This window comes from Pogona vitticeps, chromosome 8, assembly GCF_051106095.1.
Source record: "Pogona vitticeps strain Pit_001003342236 chromosome 8, PviZW2.1, whole genome shotgun sequence".
NCBI classification, from domain to species: domain Eukaryota; kingdom Metazoa; phylum Chordata; class Lepidosauria; order Squamata; family Agamidae; genus Pogona; species Pogona vitticeps.
Genome location: NC_135790.1, coordinates 5,370,603 through 5,385,826, shown reverse-complemented (window position 1 = coordinate 5,385,826; position 15,224 = coordinate 5,370,603). Strand labels below are relative to the sequence as shown.

The window sequence follows — 15,224 nt, the reverse complement described above, 5'->3', positions numbered from 1 at the left end:
CTAGGAGGAAGGAGCGGTTGCAAATTCTTAAGTCTAGCCAGAGTCATTTTTATCAAGGTGAAGAAACTGCTACCTTCTTTTATAGGCAGAAAAGGTTTTGTTTTCCACATCCTCAACCTGTCTCTCTCTCTCCCCCCCTTGGTATATGTACCATTGCCGCATGTGGATTTAGCATTTTTCCAGTCGTTTTATTTTACAATGACTTTAAGAATGGCATCCAATTACATCTTGTATGTGACAGAGACAATTGAGTGTGTTTGGGGGAAGGGAAGATGAGAGAGAAAGAACAGTTTTGTCCATTACAGATTTATTTTTGTACCTATAACCTACATTTGTAATTGCTTTTTATTGCCAGAAAAATGAAAAATATAAATTTGCCCTTGCCACCATATATTGTAAGTAATTTAAGTAGCTTTGGGAGAAGGCACCTTTGTTTTCAGTTTCCTTCTCCTCCTCCTCCCAGTTTTAAGAATGATACTGCTTAATCCCACTTTACTGTTTATAGCTCTCAGCAGAAAAAAAAAGTTAGGAGGCGGATTCTCATCTTGCTTGCATCAGACTAACACTGCAATCTTCACTATGGAAACTTAAATTTAATGTGGCATAGCTGTAAACATTTTTTTAGTCCGAAACTGTTAACGTTATTTTTAGAAATGGCACTGTTCCCCTCTAAGACATCCCATTGTATGTCATAAATATGCACCTAATTTTGCAGGTGAGGGACCAACATTTCAGTCATCCTGTAAGAGCCTCTGGAAGGATGTAGGCATAAGAGCGGTTATGAGCTTTCACAGAAGAACTCTGATGAAGCATTAGGATTTGGAGACCCGTCCCATGGTTTGGGTTAGGAACGCCCAGCCAATGGCCTGCAGTGCTAGATCTGGGTTTTTCATTTTTTAAAATGACTCTAGGGACTATACAAATTGTCCATCAGGATATTATAAACTATGTGCCTAAAATTTCAATCTGATGTAAAAGAAATATACAGTATTTTCAAGATGTAAAATATATACAGACTCATATTTTTTAGATGGTACAATAACAAGAAAGCTACTTTTATTCAAAGTTTGCAGACTCAGTAGGCTTCCTGAGAAATAAGAATGGAAGAGGAAGAAGAGAGCCTTTTTGATGTCTGTGTAAGGATTTGTCAGGACAAGCTTGCTCTGGGGGGGGGGGGATAGTTGCCTACAGGGATTTCCCCTCCTCTGTGATTGAGAATCCATGACTGAAAAGTAATCTACACAGAAAATTTATAGAACTTTATGGAAAACTGCCATAATGCTTTTAATGCCCTTAAATCTGATTCTCATTTTCAAAGATTATGGATTTGGCATTCTGGAGTTCTTTTCTAATCAGGTCTAGAAAAAATACTGTTTACTGGTGCTGTAATCCCAGTACTTTTGAATACAGCCAGGTTTAAAAATATATGAGTACCTGTTCCAGTCATTGTGCTTCATTATGTTCATGCAAAGCATTTTGAGTCCCAGACTTCGTAGGTTTTCAAAATGTTTTCCGTGCCATCCTGAACACCACCATATGCTCTGAACACATGTACTTTGTCTCCTTTCTCAAGCTAGCTAGGCCTAGTTAATCATGGACGGAAGACTACCACGAAATACCATGGGTCTTCAGATAGAGCTAGAATCCTCTCTGAAAACAGTGGAGTGCTGCTTTCTGCCAGAGTTGACAGTAGTGGTCTATACAGATCAGTGGTCTGACTCATTCTAAGTCAGCTTTTTGTGACCGAGATGGAGGTTGAATGCACTCAAGCGCTGTCCCCAACGCCACCTTAGATAGCTCAAAGACTGTTGAGTATTATTAGATATGCAGAGTCCTAATATGCTGTCAGAGGAAGCCTCAGTGTATGAAATTTTCAAAGAAAGGGTTAAAATATTCTCCAGCTAAGAAAGATGTATGTATGTATGTATGTATGTATGTATGTATGTATGTATGTATGTATGTATGTATGTATGTATGTATGTATGCAGCGAAGATAAAATGACCACTCTCTACCCAGCACCCCACTGTTTTACTTTCCTGCTCTTGGATAATATGCATTAGAATATGCTGGGGTTTTAAATAACAAACTGTGTTTGCCAGCTCCACTTTTCCATTTGATTATATTGGTGCCACTTGCGATGTTGTTGGGGATTTGTGATGCAGTGCTGTCACCCCTACCACGCTTGCACCAGTGCCTGATTTTTTAGTACAGGGATAAGTAATGCCAAGATGTTCAGGGGACACACACACACACACACACACACACACACACACACATGTACACACACACATGTACACACACACACACACACACACACACACACACGGACATGTACACACACAGCATGAGAAAGGGAGGGAGAGCAGCAATTGGTTACCTTGACTCTCACCCACGCCCAATTTTTTTAAAATGTTTGTTTAAAAAATACTGAACAAGTCCCCTTGCACCCTCTAGTGGTTAAAAAGATTTAAAAAAATTGGGGATGTTTGCCCCCCCCCAAAGGGCAAAATTGCCTCTATATCCCCAGAGGATACAAGGACGTTTTGGGGGTAAAATGCTTTTAATTTTTAAAATTGTGATGTTGGAGGTGCACTTGGGCCCCTAAGAGTCATGAGTTTGTTGCCTCCCCCTTGCTTTAATGCAAGTCTTAAAACAGCTACTCCATATAGAAAAAATATTTTAAATGGGGTTATTAACAGTAAGGCGATGCCATCCCACCCCCACAAACCATGTTCCACTATATTATGATAGGTTGGTGGTGGGGATAGAGACTGTTCCTACCACTTTTTCATTGAATAAGCAATTTTAAGATATAAAATGCATTTGGGGCAACTCTTTCACTGGTTGTGCAGAAGAAGAAACTCTGTCTAGGCTGTAACAAATGTGTTCTCTCTTCATCTAAAAACATAGCATAAGAATGCTTTCATTTCTGAGAAAAATATGGTCTAACGTTGCTTGAAATCTTGTTGCTTAGTTACACATGTAAAATGCAATTCAGTTGTTTCTCGCTGGCAATTAATGAGTCACTGTTGGGATTCTCAGAGGGCATGTGCCTGCTGGGTTGGAATGCATTCAAGCATCCCGGCAGGCACTTGTTAACTGCCAGCTAGAAGTCACTGAAAGTTAATACCATTGCCTTCTGCATGCTTAGCTTAGTAGCAGGATTTTGTTCACTGAACAGTGGAAATTGTTCCTCTATCCCACTTTTAATTTCAATGTATTTTTATCATCTCCATGGTGTAAAGCTAATCATGAGTAGACAAGAGACTTTTCCTTGGCTATTCAATATGTTTTGTTTGGCCAGAAAAGCATTCCTTTTTTTAGTAGTGTCCACTCACATTGTGTTTCATTTCTTCCTGACTTTTGTGGTCACCTGTATTGGTCCTCTGGGGAAACTGTCTGTGTCCTGACCACCCTGAGGATGATGTCTTCAGTGGGGGGTCCGGGTAACCCCCCATCTTCCGCAGTTCCTCCATATGCCATGCCTTTTTCTTTTCTATCTCCCTCAACACCGCCTCTCTCTCCTCTTGCAACTTACGCCTCCAGTCCTTAGCCTCAGTTTCCCCCCAATAAGATGGTCGGGGTTTCAGACCTTGTCTCCTTCTTCTCTCCGCCTCCTCATGTGGCACCCTCACCTGCTCCCACTTGCCGGTCCACAGATCTTCCACCCAGATCCATTCCCAGCCACCTGGGATCTCTTCCCGCTTTTCCCTTATATCCCCAGCGGCTGCCTCTATCTCCTCCCTCCCTTTTCCCGCCGAAACCTTCTCCCCCTTTGGTGTCAGGGTTAACTCTTTCAGCACCTGAGTTAAGTCTTGGGTATCTACCCCAATCTCCTGGGTTCCCGGTTCTTCTGGTATCACTCCTAATCCCTCAGTATCAACCTGCTTATCCTCGCGACGGGGTGGAGAAGGAGGGGTTGAGGTTTGGGTAATTTGGGTCCGCGACGGGAGTGACGGCACTCCTACATAGGCCTCCTGTACGGGGGCCTCATCCTGCCCCTCCTCTGTATGACTACCTTTCAAGTATTTGAAAAGTGCTATCCTATCTCCCCTCTGTCTTCTTTTCTCAAGGATAAACATGTCAAGTTCCTTCTTACAACAACAGAGAGAGTGCCTTCAGGCAGGTGGCCACTCTTGCACTTCATCTTCTTGGATGATGCTTCTTTACTTGGCTTATTTGTTTCTCACTTCAGTATGAGATGCTTGGTTGTTGTGTATTTAATATTCTGTCTTTCCACAAAAATATTAACTCAAGGAGAAAGAACACAGAGTCCAATCTACATGTACGGTATATCACAGAAATGAGTACACCCTCTCACATTTCATAAATATTTTGGTACGTATATCTTTTCATGGGACAACACTGAAGAAATGACACTTGGCTACAATGTAAAGCAGTGAGTATACAGCTTGTATAACAGTGTAAATGTGCTGTCCCCTCCAAATAATGCAACACACAGCCATTAATGTCTAAACCACTGGCAACAAAAGTGAGTACACCCCTAAGTGACAATGTCCAAATTGGGACCAAGTAGCCGTTTTCCCTCCCTGGTGTCATGAGACCCGTTATTGTCACAAGTCTGAGGTGTGAAGGGAGAGCAGGTGTTCTTGCTCTTACTCTCTCAGACTGGTCACTGGAAGTTCCACATGGCACCTCATGGTCATGAACTATCTGATGATCTGAAAAAATGAATTGTTGCTCTCATAAAGATGGCCTAGGCTATAAGCAGATTTCCAAAATCCTGAACCTGAGCTGCAGCACGGTGGCCAAGACCATACAGCGGTTTAACAAGACACGTTCCACTCAGAACAGGCCTCGCCATGGTCTACCAAAGAAGTTGAGTGCCCGTGCTCAGCATCATATCCAGAGGTTGGCTTTGAGAAATAGATGTATGAGTGCTGCCAGCATTGCTGCAGAGGTTGAAGGGGCGGGGGGTCAGCTTGTCAGTGTTCAGACCATACACCGCACACTACGTCAAATTGGTCCCCAGGGCTGTCATCCCAGGAGGAAGCCTCTTCTAAAGATAATGCACAAGAAAGCCCGCATACGGTTTGCTGCAAACAAGCAGACTAAGGACATGGATTTCTGGAATCATGTCCTGTGGTCCGATGAGACCAAGATAAACTTATTTGGATCAGATGGTGTCAAGCATATGTGGGGGCAACCAGGTGAGGAGGACAAAAACAAGTGTGTCATGCCTACAGTCAAGCATGGTGGTGGGAGTGCCATGGTCTAGGACTGCATGAGCTCCCCAGCGCTGGGGTGCTACAGCTCATTGAGGGAACCATGAATGCCAACATGTACTATGACGTACTGAAGCAGAGCATGATTCCCTCTCTTCGGAGATTGGGCTGCAGGGCAGTATTCCAACATGAGAATGACCCCCAAACACAGCTCCAAAATGACCACTGCCTTGCTAAAGAAGCTGAGGGTGAAGGTGATGGATTGGCCAAGCATGTTTCCAGACCTAAACCCTATTGAGCATCTGTGGGGCATCCTGAAACAGAAAGTGGAGGTGCACAAGGTCTCTAACATCCACCAGCTCTGTGATGTCATCATGGAGGTGTGGAAAAGGACTTCAGTGGCAACCTGTGAAGTTCTGGTGAACTCTATGCCCAAGAGGGTTAAGGCAGTGCTGGAAAATAATGGTGGCCACACAAAATATTGGCACTTTGTGCCCAATTTGGACTTTGTCACTTAGGGGTGTACTCACTTTTGTTGCCAGCGGTTTACACATTAATGGCTGTGTGTTGCGTTATTTTGAGGGGAGAGCACATTTACACTGTTATACAAGCTGTATACTCCCTGCTTTACATTGTAGCCAAGTGGCATTTCCTCAGTGTTGTCACATGAAAAGATATATTAAAATATTTATGAAATGTGAGGGGGTGTACTCACTTCTGTGATATACTGTATACAGTGATCAGTAGTACCTTTCCTTTGCAACAGCTTTCATAGTTAGGTTGAGCAGGATAATTCGTGTGACTCTAGGAACACATCTTTCATATATGTGCACAAATGTATCCTTTCTATATGTGCTTTTTAAATATGTGCATCAAGCAGGGGGGTGGACTTGATGGCCTTATAGGCCCCTTCCAACTTCACTATTGTATTCTGTGATTCTGTGGTGTGCACAAAGCATAGCTAGTATATTGTGTATAAGCCAAATCATCCAGACTGCATTTAGTTCACTATTCTCTGGAGTATTTCCTTCAGAAGGGTTCCAAGAAAATAAACACTGTGCTTGCAAAATATTTCTGACATTGTCTCTTTGTTTAATCATGGTTTTATATTTTCATGACTCAGAACCCCAAGAATTTGAGATTCCTTCATAGTTACAATGATTCCTGTTGAATTAGTGTTCATATGCAACTCATCTTTAAGTTTATAAAACCTTTCTGTGTTATGTTTTTAGAAGTTCTGTATTTCTGCCTTGACTTTAAGGCACCGCTGTTTTTTGTGGGCTGGTCAGCGATTTCTCTGGTCTCCTTTTAATCACAAATGGATATGGTGCTGCTTTCTCTCCCCCCCCCTTCAAATAGCTCCAGTCTACTTTCATCCTTATAGGAGACTATAACTTAGTATAGGCTTTAATTGTTTGGGAACAAATATAATGTCAGTCTGGAGTTTGGACTTTGACACATTCCTTGGCATTGTTCAGTTTCCACAGATATCTGCTGTGCTGCTTAGGTAGTGCATGCATGGCAGTTCCCTAGTGCACTTGTTACCTAGGAAACCATGAGCTCTACATGTGTGTCACTTAACACCCTATTTGCTTTCATTTGGATAAGTCTTTAATTTCTGCATTGCCCCATCTCCTCCGGATCTATTCAACCTGCCTGTCTTCATATACTAATCCCTCTCACTCTGCCCTGCTTGCCTCTCTGGCAGTGGTTCTCAAAAAAGTCCCTGCTTGCTCAAAGCAAGTTTCCAAACCTGTGGGCAATCTGAACAGCTCGTGCCTTTAACAATAATAACTCAAATTATATACGCAGCTTCTCCCATCCAGAAGCAATTAGAAGCTCAAATGTGATGCTTAACACTTCCATCATCAAAGCTCCTGCAAATGTTAACTAATTAATCCTTCAAATTTTACAATGAAGCACAGTAAGGTAGCCATTTCTGCTTTGCAGTTGAGGAAATGAAGGCACACAGAAGATCCTAGATTGGACAGTGCCTGACTTTTCCTGGCTTTTCAAATGAAGGATCTGGCACAGAATTATCTGTGATTCAGGCAGAAATCAAAGACCATCCTTCCAGTCCTAACTGATTTTTGATTCCAAATAGATCTGCATCCAAATTGTTATATGACAAATTTATGACATTCCAGGTCCCAAGTGGCTTCAGTTGTATAGACTGCTCTTGCTTATGAATTGCATATTAAGCCATAAACTTTTAGTTGTGATAACACTCCTTTCCAACAGTCTTGTTATACATTCTCTGTTTCTATGTTACAACAGCTATATATAAGAAATTAAACCACTTCAGTTTCCCATCTCATTGGCTCATCTTTGCACTAGAAATGGCTGCACCTGTTGAATTTTTACCTGCCCAAGAGCTCCTAAAATTCAAAATAGAGTTGCTATTTATTCTTCAAACAAGCTCTGAGTTGTGAATCGTTATATCCCAACACATGAAGAATGTGTATATGTGATTTAGGATAACTGGATTGATTTAGAAACTGTGTTTCCTTTCAGATTGAGGGTATTTTATAACCAATAGATTGCATCAAACAAGCAGTGTTTAATCCTTTGATACAGAGCTTCACTATATATTTTAGTGCCCTGTGCTGAAGGGGGCACAGCTTGGAAGAGCTCATCAGACTGCTTTTTCATACAATGCAAGATTGACCACAATTCTTGACAAGACGTCTCACATCACCGCCTTCCACAGCAGGCCGCTGTATGATGTGTCTTGGTTCATCTGTTCCTACTCTTCTATATCTGAATGATAAGAGCACATGTAGTTCCAAGGGAACAAACCTCCAGCAGGACTAAATGCGGATGCTCTTGCTGAAGTCCTCAGTCAGGGCCTGATCACACCAACCAGATTGACCCCAGTTATACTGATTTGGCTGTATTTAAGATTGTTTCATAAATTCCCGAGTACACGATGCAAGATCGTGATCAACTTATTTTCCTGGCAAGTGGTTTATTTCTGCTTTAATTTCCTCTAGCTGGGAGGTTTGTTTTATTTTGTACTGATGATGGATCCCTTCATTCTTTTCTAATTCAGCCCATATGAATGTTGCTGTTCATTTATTTCCCTTGCAAAAGCGTTAGGTTTCTGGTCACTTGTGGCCTCTTCATGGCCGCAGTGCTTGTTCCCTTATGTATTTTTTTCTTTTAAAGATATATCAACAAGTCAGCTCATAACAAGACAGGTGATCCATCAGATAGCCAAATAACAGCTGCTGCTGCTGCTGCTAGCAAAAACAGAAAGAGACAGCCTCCCCCCCCCACCCCTTTGAAAGAGGGCTTGAGCAGAGGCATTTCCTGTCTCTCCGCTCTCTCTTTTTAACTGTTGGAAAAGGGTTGAGTAAAGTCAATAAAGGAGAGATGGGGGAAAGGGGAGGAAAGAAGAAGGCTCAGACCTCTCTTATTGCACTGTCAATGTATAAGTTTTGTTATTTTTTTTTTTAAGAAAAGGGACGGGGGGCTGATTGCACCAAGAAACAGTAGAGAAAATGAACTGATACAAAATTAAGAGCAATATAGCCTGTGATAATGGTTCAAATAGAAATAAATGAATCAATCCAGCTAAAAACAATGGGAACACTCTCACTGCTACAGATACCATGTAATCATAAAAATAAACGTATTGGTACAGCAGAGGTATGGAAATAATTGGTATAAATGGGGTCCTTTTGGCAGGTGTGATTAGACCCTCAGATAATTCACTGGGTAACTTTGGTAAAGCCACTATTCCTCTGCCTAATTTACCTAGCAGTTCCTTTCTATTGGTAAAATCTTGCACTTTCAAAAAGAAGATGGAGTAAAATGAAATAAATACGCTTTTTTTCTTCTACTTTTTCATCATCATCTTCCATCATTTATTTGTATATTGCTTTTCTCTTTAGGATTCAACATCATAGAACAGTTAAAAAATAATACCTAAACACAAAAGCCAACACTATAAAAACTTATTCTGACAACAGCAGTGTTGCAGTAAACATATATCCCTGAAGACTTAAAATATTTAAAAGTTGAGTAAATAATGATTCATAAATAAGCAAATGACATATGCACCAATCAACAAAGATATAATAAAATGCAATCCATGTTTAACCAAATGTATATTTTTACACACCATTCCATCAGTAACAGTGAAGATCAACACATGCTTCCTGAGAAGTGAGCTCCAGTGAGTTCAGTGGGGTTTACTTACAGGAAGGTGCATATAAAAGATACTCTAAAGTATCTGAATATACATGAAATGATAATCTGTTCTAATGCCAAAAGACCCCTAGAGGTTTTTATTAATGTATTGTGGTTTGTTGAGAACATCTTAGATTATGTTTCGACTATTATAAATATTACAAGTACAGTATTCTTAAATCCAACTGACTTCCAAAGCTATACTCAAATTGCTATAGAGTACTGAGGCTTGTAGCATACTGGTGAAACCTTTGATACACGATACAAGATGAAGCAAGCCCAGCATTATCACAAGGTTGTCACTCCTCCTATTCCTTTTAAAGAGTTTCTTCTGACCACCCTGAAGCTGTGCCTAATGCTGTCTTTGTGGACCACAATCTGTACTTAAATCCAAGCCTGCTGTTAACTTCTCTTGCGGTCTATTCTTGTGTTTGCTGTTATTTTTTTAACACTTTTTTGTGCATAAAAGCACTATCCTCTCCCCAGAGCCTGCCTGCAGTGAAGACATGGTCTGTACAACTGCAATTATTTAGAAGAACAGATGGAGTGAAGAGCAGAAAGTCTGTTAATAGTAATAGAAATGCTACATGTTAACCTGGACAGCACACGATGACAGTCCCATGACTACACGTTCTGTTCCCACCAGCTGGGCACCAACGCAGAAGTGAGAGATTCACAACCGTAGCAAAACCGAGAACCCACCTAAAGTTAGAAATCAGATTCCTTCACACTTTTTTGCTGTAGGGGTTTTTTTTTTTTTGCCCCCCCCCTCCATTACTCACAAAATAAATGAACCTCATGGTCATTTCAAAATATTTTTATATTTAAGGTGTGGTGTTATACATTTTAGCATGGTTGGCAGGACAGAAATTTGGCATGAATGTGTGAGAAAGATTTATAGTAATGCAAGGACAAAAATCATCTCATTCCTTTCCTGTGGGAGATTGGATGCCATCAGAGCTATTTTGATTTTGGAGGCAACAGCTCTGAAAAGTGATTGTTGGGTTGCATACCCGACAATCACTTTTGTTGAGTGATGCTTCCGACAATAGTTTTTCTCTTTCCTGAGCTTATTTTCCTGTTTAGGTTGCTTTGAATGATTGGTTGCGACAAGCTGTATCTTTTGTTTCTCATTACATGACAAAATTATTGTAAATTCCTGCGTTTTATGTGTTTTATGATGTTTGAGCCTTTTTATACTTTTGTTTTGCTGATCACCTTCTCCGTCCAGGAAATTCTTAGCATCCTGTGATAAATCCACATTTCAAATGCTTCTGTCTCCTGTATAGAACCATGAATACATGGTACCAGACTGTATGCAGTCTTGAAACCAGTTTAAAGGCTTTGTTGCATATCCCATTCTTCATCTGAAGCAAGCTACTTTAGGTTATCTCTGTTCTGACTTTTGTTCCATGATTATGCTCTCACTATTCATTCAGTTGAATACCTGGATGCTGAGATTTGTCAGGGTGCTCCACATTTTCATTCTAGATCTAATTTTTGCATTTTTGGACCACTTATCATAAACTTGCTTTTCTTAGTTATTGTTTCTATACAGTTTTTATTATTTATTTTCTTGAGTAACCTTTGCAGATCATCCAAATTGTCAGCTGCAAATGCTGCATCATTTGCATATTAGACATTGTCAATAACTTATCTATTTACAGTTATAATATCATTTGCATTACAGCAGCCTTTTTGAAAGATTCCTTGACGACCTTTCCCTCCACAAGCTTTTCTTTGTAATCAGTTGTAGAGTGTGTGAATTACCCCAGACAATGAATGACCATGAGAGCAAAGTGGAATCTGTATTACCTTATAAAAAGGAAGAACAATATCTTGGAGATGCAGTACAGTACAAGATTTGTGGTATTTATACCTGGTAGTGCCCCAAAAAGCTTTGGCTTGTATCAAGTCCTTTGATATGTGTGTCTAGCATGTGTATATATTTTACCTCTGCTGTTTCTGCATTCTTGTCTTGTTTCTTCTAGGAGGGCTACTTTCAAATCATCTATGGAATATCCTGGCAAATTAAAATGATGTGAAACGGTTTTCTCTGCATTGTTTATCTTGATGGCTAATTTATGTCCATTAATTTGTTTGCATGGAGATTGTCCCATTTCTCCTTTGTAGAGTCCAGATAGGCATTGTTGGCAAAAATTGGCATAAATAACATTGGTAGAGGAACAGGTAAAAGTGCCTTTGATGTTGTGTGTAACATTTTTAGGTCCAATAATTGTATTGCCCAAACAAATGTGGGGTAATAAATCCATAGTCCATTGTGTGTCAGTAGTTGTTTGTCTAAAAGCCAGTATGGATCTGCCATCAAGGACTTGGGAGAATGAAATGTTCTTGTTGAGGATGTGTTGGAGAGTACTTATGATGTGTGTGAGTGGTCTTGGCTATGGACTAAAAGTGACAAAATGGTGTTTGATTAGTTTTCTTTCTGGGTCTAACCTTTAGTAGGTTGGTTCTGGGTATCTCCCTTTATTATATGTTCCTTAATCATATTAAGTGGGTATTGACTGTAAATAGTGGATTTTGTTATGTGTTCAGGATGGAAACTGGAAGCATGCAAGAAGGTGTATTGATCAGTGGGTTTCTGCTACAGTGTGGTGATGAGATGTCCTTGTTGTAGTTTTATAGTGGTATCTAGAAAATGCACCTGTTATATAGATTGTTCCAGGGCAAGGTTGATGTTCAGGTGAAAGTTACTGAAATCTTTCTGGAATTTTTCTAGAGATTCCTTTCCATGGGTCCAGATTAGAAAAATATCATCAATGTGCCTCAAATAGAGGAGTGTTTTTTGGGTGCAACAATTAAGAAAGTATTGCTCTAGGTCATCCATAAATATGTTTGCATATTGTGGGGGCATGTATGTGCCCATCACAATTCTGTTGATCTGGAGGTAGGTTTTATTGTCAATGGTGAAATAGTTGTGTGTGAGTACAAATTAACAGAGTGTGGTGATTATGTAGGCTTCTTCCTTATTTTGAATGATATTTGTGATAGCATCTTAGGTCTAGTGAGCTAAATGACCTTTCTATTTGCTTGTTTTAAGTGGCTTATTATGTATTTCATTTTGTGTAATTTTGGTAATGATCATTGTACTCTGCTCTAGCATCTACCATAACAAGGATGAGGACAATTCTACAATATGTCAAACAAACAAACAAACAATTTCCCTTTTTGAACAGTGAGTCTTAGAATTCTGTGGTTAATGCCATGCTGCCTATAGAATTCCTTGAATTTTAGTCCAAAAACCCTAACTTTTCCAGTTTGGGTGTAAGACATCACCACTGATTCAGCTTCAGCAGTTTCAGAAGCTTCATCGTTAAATATGCTAATCCACAATTAGATTATGGATTAGCATATCCATAGATCCATAGATTCCACAATAGAGTTGCACATTGGTGCATAACTGCTGCTTTCCTCACACACTGATCACACACACACACACATATACATAATGTACATCACACACATAATTTATGCATTGCCTTATATAGTGCATACGAAACCAACCCGCTTGTGGAACATACTGCCATAAGAAGTAAATATTACTTACTGTTCCTGAATAAATAATGGCAATATACAGGTGAACAGAACTTTCCCACAAAGATGTTTCGAGTCAATGAAAAGGTCAAAGCAGGAAGGCTGGCAAACCCAGGATTTCTTGTTCTTAGCCTTCTTTTTTCTGTTTACAAAGTTCCTGCCCTAGGAATGTTTACTTTCTCTTCTGAGAAAGACCCAGAGCAATTTAGATTTGAAATATAGCTTCATCATTGAGTAGTGAAAAGCTGTTATACAGTAAGGACTTCTGAAATACAAGAGACCTGCTGATAGCTATGCATAGCATAATGCTTCTTTAACAAGAGCTCATTGTTTCTGTACTTACCACTCCCCATCTTCTTGTAAATATCTGCATGATGATAACCTAAAATTAATATTTTTTCTCTGGTATCTATACACTATAGCAACCATTTGTAAATCTGTTAGGAGTTCCTCAACTCAGATGAAATTATTGTTAAAGCAGTTACTGTTAAATCTAGACTTTTTAAGAAAGCTGTCTAAAAGCAAAGCAAAGCGTGCTACTTATATACCGCCCCATAGCGCTTCAAGCACTCTCTGGGCGGTTTACAAGTTAATTATGCAGGCTACACATTGCCCCCCCCCCAGTGAGCTGAGTACTCATTTTACTGACCTCGGAAGGATAGAAGGCTGAGTCAACCTTGAGCCGCTATCTGGGATTGAGCACAGTTTAACTGTAGTATAACAGTTTAACCACTGCACCATGAGACTCTTAACTGTCATGTTTTAGTTTGTTGTGGGCTTTCTAGGAAGGTTAGGTTTAGCTTTTTCCTAATATAATCCAATGCTAAAATTCATTTTAGATACATGTATGTTTACAGCCTGTAAACACATTACGTGAGTAGCAGACTTCTGTAGGGTGGCCATATGTTCTCTTTTAGGTTGGATGGTCTTCCACTTACAGGTGTCCTCTGTTTGATGGACTCTCCAGCTGAGATCTGATTTAAAGCTAAAGACTTTTAAAGGGAAAATGATGAACATCCTGAAGAGTCCCCCCATGAGTTTTAGGAACCTAGCAGGCAGACAGGTTATCTAGCTACAGTGGGCTTCCCCACTCAGGCACAGTGCACTATGTAATTCTGCTTAAGTTGCAAAAGTAACTTCTAATTACTTTTACTTGTACAACTAAATTCTACCCGTGGTGGTATAATAGATCAATGGTTCTTAACCTTTGTTACTCGGATGTTTTTGAACTACAACTCACAGAAACCCCAGCCAGCACAGTTGGTGGTGAAGGCTTCTGGGAGTTGCAGTCCAAAACTCCTGAGTAACCCAAGGTTAAGAACCAGTGTAATAGATAAAGTGATGGATGAGGACTTGGGGGACCTGGCTTCAAAACTCTGCTTGATCACTAGGGTAAAACCATTTCTTAAATATTTCTTACCTGGAAAGCCCCCTTAGGGCCACTATAAGTCAGTTCTGACTTGCTGGCACATCACCAGTAGGAATCACCTGTTTATATTCCTAGACAGTGCCTTAAATTTTGTTTTAAACACAAAGTGATTGATGAACTTTTAATGTTGTTGACTGCTTCCATTTTGTTTTGCATTCCTTGCATAAAGTATACATAACTTTTCCAATGAGATAAATTCTTTACAAGAATTATTATTTATTATATTTTCTCTTTGGCCATATACTGTGGCTTCTATTAGAACTGCCTTTCTGTATTTTCCATTGGAAAAAAAGTGAAAAATATGACATAATACTGAATTATTGTTGTTGTTGTTTTAGAAAATAGTTCTTTTTAATTTGCTTACCAACTAACTTCATAGGACTGTCTTGTGTTGTTTTTAAACAGAATAAGAAATATGTGCTTATCATGGTAGATCCTGATGCACCCAGTAGAGCTGATCCAAAGTACCGTTTCTGGAGACACTGGACTATTATTGACATTAATGTGAGTACCAAAGGTGTTTTTGCTGTTTCATATATTTTTTAGGATGTTCATAAGAGGTGAGTGAGGAATAAAAAAGGTATATATACAGCTCTGTTTCAGTCTTTTCTGTGGCTTTCCTAGGAACTTTAAACTTGGCCCTTGAAAACTACTGTGGAGTTGCATGCTTTTTCTGCAGCAAAGAGAGGGAAGTGCAATGTGTCATGCTGCCTGAAGCATGAGGATGTGCACCGAGAACCTCACTGCCATTCTCCTCTATCTCTAGGTCCTCCTCATCATTGTGTCCTCCTATTGCTGCTGTTCCTCCCTCTCCCCACAGATGCCATCATTTTTCCATCCTTCTTTTCATCCATGATGA

General features: G+C 39.9%; 1 protein-coding gene across 1 annotated transcript in view; it reads left to right on the top strand.

The window, feature by feature from the left end:
- The window catches only part of PEBP4 (phosphatidylethanolamine binding protein 4), a 218,170-nt gene that overhangs the window by 57,295 nt on the left and 145,651 nt on the right, over positions 1–15,224 (top strand). Inside the window, exon 4 of the mRNA XM_020780332.3 lies at positions 14,771–14,869. Within this exon, the coding sequence (XP_020635991.2) occupies positions 14,771–14,869 (99 nt within the window). The remainder of the gene's footprint in view (positions 1–14,770; positions 14,870–15,224) is intronic.